Source organism: Oncorhynchus mykiss, chromosome 22, assembly GCF_013265735.2.
Source record: "Oncorhynchus mykiss isolate Arlee chromosome 22, USDA_OmykA_1.1, whole genome shotgun sequence".
NCBI lineage: Eukaryota > Metazoa > Chordata > Actinopteri > Salmoniformes > Salmonidae > Oncorhynchus > Oncorhynchus mykiss.
The window spans coordinates 880,746-888,226 of record NC_048586.1 but is presented as its reverse complement, the minus strand read 5'-3'; the positions used below and the strand labels follow the sequence as shown (position 1 = coordinate 888,226).

At 40.7% G+C, this 7,481-nt stretch overlaps 1 protein-coding gene across 3 annotated transcripts; it reads right to left on the bottom strand.

Moving 5' to 3' along the window:
- Positions 1-252: 252 nt before the first annotated feature.
- On the bottom strand, positions 253-7,094 carry commd6 (COMM domain containing 6). 3 transcript variants are annotated; one of them, XM_021578584.2, is made up of 7 exons: positions 6,953-7,074; positions 6,520-6,578; positions 4,664-4,729; positions 4,490-4,566; positions 2,691-2,859; positions 912-1,064; positions 253-662 (listed from the first exon to the last, which is right to left on the bottom strand). In XM_021578584.2, exons 5-7 carry the CDS (start codon positions 2,706-2,708, stop codon positions 612-614), a joined length of 222 nt encoding a protein of 73 aa, XP_021434259.1. In that variant the 5' UTR covers positions 2,709-2,859; positions 4,490-4,566; positions 4,664-4,729; positions 6,520-6,578; positions 6,953-7,074; the 3' UTR covers positions 253-611.
- Positions 7,095-7,481: the final 387 nt, after the last annotated feature.

Below are 7,481 nucleotides of genomic sequence, written 5' to 3'. Positions count from 1 at the left end.
CCCTGCAATAGAGATCAAGACACTTGCAGAATCTATGCCACGGCGCATTGAAGCCGTTCTGGCTCATGGTGGCCCAATAACCTGTATATCCATTGTTTTGTCAAAATTGCTCCAGCTCAGTCAATTTTGTTGGGGTTCATTGATTGACTTAAGACTGGACCACGCAATCTCTTGGAAAGCCATTCTGGTGTATTGTCGCACAGAAAAATAAAACTCTATCCCAGGGTTAGGTATTCAGTAGACTGAGGCAGGTTTTACTCCATTTGTATTTTTTTTATTATTTTAAACAAACAAAGCATTTGTGTTTAGTGAGTCTGCCAGATCAGAGGCAGTAGGGATGACTAGTGATGTTCTCTTAATAAGTGTGCGAAGCATTCAAAATGAGTACTTTTGGGTGTTAGGGAAAATGTATAGGGTAAAAAGTACATCATTTTCTTTGGGAATGTAGTGAAGTAAAAATGTAAATAGTAAAGTACAGATACTTTAAAGTATTTTTACACCACTGGAATTCAGCATTCGTGGACACAAAATGCTTTGAGCGTAAACATTACCAATAATGTAAATAAGGGCATGGCATTCTCATCAAGGAGGGGTTTCTGGGCCACAGAACATCATACTGTTTCCAAAACAGCTGCCATCTCCTTGAATTGCCTGTAGAAGTTCTGCAAAGAGAGTAGGAAAAGTCAGTCAGTAAATAGAATAGATCGTAATTTGTTCAGAATGTTTCCCTCTCACTCACACACACAACAGGCCCGGTTTCCAACAGAGCAGGATCCAAAAGTGTTGGGGTAAACTGCCTAAGCTATTTTACTTAGAGTAAAGGACGGTTGTACAGTAGCAACATTTAAGCAAACCCTTCAATCATCTCAAACATCACTCATCCATTGCTTTTAGATGAAAAATAAACTGACCTGGAATTGTGCAATGGTCATTTCAAAGGACCGTTGGGAGATCTGTCCAGAGGTGTCTGCGATCTTCAACAGGAGGGAGACGTGGGGGGAGTTGAGAGAGCGACAGGTGTCCGAGCTCACCGCCATGCCCAGCTTCCACTGCATGTCCACCAGCTAGACAGGCACACCAATGGTTAAATCAACAGCTCACTTGCAACTACAGACGGCAAAGCATTTACAGTATATTTAAAAAGTATTCAGACCCCCTCTCGCACTGGAGTCCTACAGTCAGCTGGCAGGTTAATCAATTTAATGAAGCTACATTTCTAACAGTATAAACAGCACAACAAATACGATAATAATCTATCTCAGTCAGTGCTATCAAAAAAAGGTTTGAACGTTTCTAGTACAGCCAATATTTGGATTTGGAGTCCCACAGGGCAGTGCAAAATTGGCCCAGCGTCGTTCGGATTTAGCCAGCGTAGGCCGTCATTGTAAATAAGAGTTTGTTCTTAACTGACCTGCCTAGTTATTTATAAATACATGTATATTTTTTAACACCTACAGTAAACAGGACTGTGGGAGCTATAGGCCTATGTCATTTAAATAAAAACCTTGAACCCACCTGTCCCTGACTTCTGTAAATATGTGTATTTTACACTCCAGCAGTGGCCTTACATTGAGATAAATATCATAAAAGACAAACTTTTAGCATTTCTTACTCAAAGCGCCATGGTCTGCTGCACCATATGCATTTTAACAGTAGAATAGCTGGGAATCGAGTAGCCTACCAATAACCGCCAGTCTAATAAATACATTTAATAGACACAATCACAAATAAATCAATTTTGTTGAGTTCATATAAAACATGGTACTAAGACAATTTATTTCAAAATAACAGAACAGCATGTTTTGTTAATTTAGCAGACATCACATGCTTATATTCCCCAGACCTTTACAACAATGAATGACGGAATATAACAGAATCCAATAAAATGATCATTAGCAAATATCGATTTGGGGACTATCATCAGTGGGCATGGAGCTCCATGGTTATTCTAGGAAAACATTTTGGAAAGGAGACCATCTGTAAAACACTGTGTTGTTTGGCAAAACAAGGTTCATTAAAAACCTTGAAGTATGCTCTTCCCTATCCGAAAGAGCAATCAAAACGTTTGGCCAGCATGGACCGCTGTAGGATTATGTGGAAAAGTAAGCAAGCGCTAACAAGCTTGATAAGATGCCAACAAAAATTCCTGCTGGTGGTCAAACTAGTATTAATGGCAACAATGATATGATGCAACTTTTAAATAAGGACACACTGTAGATAACACGGCATTCAATCATTGATCAATTTGTGCAGTGTGACTGCCTTGCAGACGCTCTGGAAAGTGGCTTCAGTCTTGTGGAAGACTACGATTGGTTGATAAGCTGAATTAGGTGTATTATACTGTAGCTTTGTCTGGGGCAAAAGCCTGCACTCACACTTGCCCTTTGTGGGTACAATTCCCCATCCTTTAATTAGGAGAATCCAGTACCCAATTCCATAACTTCTGGCAACTTCAAGTGCTGCAGACTTCCTTGTTACACCTTGCCCTCTATAATTTCTAAACCATATCCAACCATTTCAAATATACACAAGTACCTATGGCGTAGGAGCTAGCCTGGTGGTCCATAGGACTTGGCTATACAGCAAAGATAGATATGGGACCAGGCTAAGGAGCAAGGAGTTGACCTGGAATTAGGCAAGAGAAGAATCCGTTTGTTTTGGTGGGCTCCAGTAGCCGGGTGTAGGCCTACCTGTCCGATGCTAAGCATGGCTTGGGACTCTTGGTGCGTGTTGACTAGGGCACCCTGATCACTCCATAGCCGATGGAGCACCTGAAGGGCAGCTTTGGACCACTTACTGCTGCCCTCTCCCAGCCTAGCTACCAGTACATCAGCAGAGAGGTTGTTCTTTTCAGTCGACCTGTTAAAAATACAACACGTGTTTATTTAACACAGACGTCTGAACCCAGTCAACATATACAGTGCATTTGGACCCCTTCCCCATTTTGTTACGTTACAGCCTCATTCTAAAATTCTCAGAAATCTACACACGATACCCCATAATGACAAATCAAAAATAGGTTTATAGAAAATGTTGCACATTTAGAAAAAATTAACTGAAATATCACATTAACATAAAGTACTCAGAACCTTTCAGTACTTTGGCAGCGATTATAAACTTCAGTCTTCTTGGGTATGACTACAAGCTTGGCATACCTGTATTTGGGGAGCTTCTCCCATTCTTCTCAAGCTCTGTCAAGTTAGATGGGGAGCGTCGCTGCAAAGCTATTTTCAAGTCTCTCCAGAGATGTTCGAACGGGTTCAAGTCTGGGCTTTGGCTGGGCCACAAGGACATTTAGAGACTTGTCCCGAAGCCACTCCTGTGTTGTCTTGGCTGTGTGCTTAGGGTCATTGTCCTGTTGGAAGGTGAACGTTTTCATCAAGGATCTCTGTACTTTGCTACGTTCAGCTTTCCCTTGATCCTGACTAGTCTCCCAGTCCCTGAAAAACATCATCACAGCATGATGCTCCCACAACCATGCTTCACAGCAGGTATGGTGCCAGGTTTCCTCCAGACGTGACACTTGGCATTTAGGCCAAAGAGTTCAATCTTGGTTTCATCAGATAGGAGAATCTTGTTTCTCACGGTCTGAGAGTCCTTTTTGGCAAACTCCAAGCGGGCTGTCATGTGCCTTTTACTGAGAAGTGGCTTCCGTCTGGCCACTCTACCATAATGGCCTGAATGGTGGAGTGCTGCAGAGATGGTTGTCCTTCTGGAAGGTTCTACCATCTCCACAGAGGAACTCTGGATCTCTGTCAGAGTGACCATAGGGTTCTAGGTCACCTCCCTGACCAAGGCCCTTCTACTCCGATTGCTCAGTTTGGCCAGGAGGCCTCGACACAATCCTGTCTCGGTGCTCTACAGACAATTTCTTCGACCACATCGCTTGGTTTTTGCTCTGACATGCCCTGTCAACCATGGGCCCTTATATAGACAGGTGTGTGCATTTCCAAATCATGTCCAATCAACTGAATTTACCACAGGTGGACTCAAATCAAGTTGTAGAAACATCAAGGATTATCAATGGAAACAGGATGCACCAGAGCTCAATTTCGAGTCTCATAGCAAAGGGTCTGAAAACTTATGTAAATGTTTATTTTATTATTTTTTAAATACATTTGCAAAAGAATGATAAAAATCTGTTCCCGCTTAGTCATTATTGGAAATTGTGTGTCAACAGATAAAAATTACATTTCCTCATCAATTTTAAAATATAGCTGTAACGTAACAAAAATGTGTAAAAGTCAAGGGGTCTCTATACTTTCCAAATGCATTTAAACCCACAACTCACCCACCATGGAATATCCTTATGACTCTCCAAATACATAAAACCAATGACTTTAGTAACAAATCATAGCCATGGCCCTGAAGCCACTACCTCACCACTGGTTCCTGACCTATCCCAAAGGGGAGCAAACAAAATCCATGTGCTGAACGCTGGATATATATATATTTTTGTGTGGTTGCGGATCACAAACAGCTACAATACCTGAACGTTAAGAAGAGAAATTGGACAACCTCCTGTAGAGCCTCTTGGTCAAGTCGGATCCCAGCTCTTTGAAACTTCTGTACAGAAAAGGGAAGAAAACATGTCACAACATCAGATCATGTAAATATGGTTAAGTTTAGGGAGAGAAAGGACAGTGGAAATGTGTTGACTTACATCAGAGATTTCAGCGGAATCCACTCCCCTGACCTGTCCTTGGAGATGACTCAGAATCTGCTGACACTGCATGAGGAGATTATCAGAACCACATCCTCAATAACAACAACTCCTGAAATGGTGACTGATGACTGCTGCATCGATGCACTCTAATACAAAAGTATTGTATTTCAATACATCCGACTGTGACTGGTCGGTCGCTGTATCGATGCGCTCTAATACATATGACTATGGTCTACCGACCACTATTGGGATATTTGGTCCAAATGTTTTTTATTTGTTTCTGTCAATGGTGATGCAGCTGAACAAGTGTAGTCGGTGCCAGTATAGATGTATAGACCAAACCTGTCATCATTTGAAATAAAAGCATGCACATATAAATAGATAAATAAAGGCACACGTGAATTGATGAATGAATGCCAGGGCATACTAATTGAGTGTATGTAAACTTCTGACCCACTGGGAATGTGATGAAAGAAATAAAAGCTGAAATAAATCACTCTACTATTATTCTGACATTTCACATTCATAAAATAAAGTGGTGATCCTATCTGACCTAAGACAGGGAATTTTTACAAGGATAAAATCTCAGGAATTGTGAAAAACTGAGTTTAAATGTATTTGGCTAAGATGAATGTAAACTTCTGACTTCAACTGTGTGTATATATATATATATATATATATATATATATATATATATATATATATATATGTGTGAGAGAGTTATGCCAATGCGGTTGAACGTTCTGAGAGTGACAATTTATCCTCCATAGCCGTTGTTAAGTGATAATTAATCCTTCTGTGTTGTTCTGTTTCTGTTCTTCAACCTATGAAGAATTCCAGTGACACTACAACACATTAAAGACTTGGATACCCATTATCCCGAATGCTAATCAATAAAAACGTCTTGAATTCACTGCTCTGTTTTGCTTGTTTACAGCGGGTCATTTCATAGAAGGGATCCAGTTTGTCAAATTTACATCAGATTTGACTTTTAGTAGCAGGTTAGGAGTTCGGTTAAGGTTTGGAAAAGGTTTAGCTAAAACACAAAATATAAACTTTTGATATTAATTTGACAAAAGCTGGAAACCCTTCTAGCCTTGACCCTGTCTCCTGTCAGAGTTGCTCTCGTGTTATTACGTCGCCAACATTTCGAGAATTAAGTTCTATATGGGCGCGTACATGGTGGCCTGGCCTAACTCTGAGTATACAAAACATTAAGAACACCAGCACTTTCCATGACAGACTGACCAGGTAAAAGCTATGATCCCGTATTGATGTCACTTATTAATTCCCCTTCAAATCAGTGTAGACGAAAGGGAGGAGACAGGTTAAAGAAGGATTTCTAAGCCTTGAGACATGGATTGTGTATGTTTGCCATTCAGAGGGTGAATGGGTAAGGCAAAAAAATGTAAGTTCCTTTGAACAGGGTATGATAGTAGGTTCCAGCTGCATCAGTTTGTGTCAAGAACTGCAACGCTGCAGTTTTTTTTAATGTGCAGCAGTTGCATCAAGAATGATCCATCACTCAAAATCCCTGTGGGAAGCATTGGAATCGACAGCATCCCTGTGGGAAGCATTGGAATCGACAGCATCCCTGTGGGACGCTTTGGAATCAACAGCATCCCTGTGGGACGCTTTGATAACTGGTGGAGTCCCTGACGAATTGAGGCTGTTCTGAGGGCAACTCAATACCAGAAAGGTGTTTTTAAAAAGGATTGGTATTCTCGGTGTATATGGCTCTGGATTGGCCTATCACTCCAATCAGTACTGCTGAAAAATACGTGGTACTATTTCAAGCGTCTCATCTTTCTCAATTAATGCCAAGAGAAATGACAGATACAGGATGTCCTTACTGTTTCTGCCAATAAATCTGGTGGGAGTCTTCCAATGTTTTCCACAGTTTTGTCAACGCCTAAAAACCACAGAAATTGATTAGTAAGTAGAAAAATAAAGAAAATGGCTAGCCCATTAGCTACTTAGCCAAGTCAGTGAACTACCGTTACATAGCTATTGGGTATCTTCCCAAGTATTCATTAGTTGGATCCTTCACATATACATACATACATACATACATATTATATACGATTTGCATTTATTCTTTTGTTGGATTCGATTATTTATGCACATCGCAAAGTCAGTTAACACTGTTTCCTATGGAAAGTATTCATATCAACTACAAAAATAGTAACGTTAGCAGTTGACAACAGATAAACGGGGAAACCTTTGGCTTGGCTGTGTTTAACGTCGTTACATTGCTATTAGCTAACCGTTAGCTAGCTATGTTACCGTTTCATATTATGTTGAAATACTACACCCACTAGGCGATGAATCCAACCCCGGCATCTCTGATCGCAAGCAGGGGTGAAAAGCAGAGGTTCAGGGTAGATAGGCAACAAAGAGGTCACCACAGTAAAATCACAGATAGAACAATAGAACCGGATGTGTAAATGTGAAGCATCCGGTCGGCGGTTCCACTCACTACCAAATATGGTTATGAGAGAAAGCCCATTGGCCGGTAGTGGGAAAAGATGGGTTTGGCCGACATTTTGTACATTTCTCTCATCGATGAAACATTTAATGTCATACAGAATTACACTTTGGAAACAGAAATGTAACAGAGTGGACTTCGTTTTGTATACTTTAACCTTTTCCAAAGTTTCTAAAAACGGTGTTCTTTAGAAGGATTGCAAGCGTGAATTTAGTTATTGCACTCGTGCACTTTATGCAGTGGGCGTTCTTTTCTTCTATGGTATATAACGGGGTTCGCAACAATTAAAATGTGCTTTCTGACACCTACTGTGCGGGGGATAATACG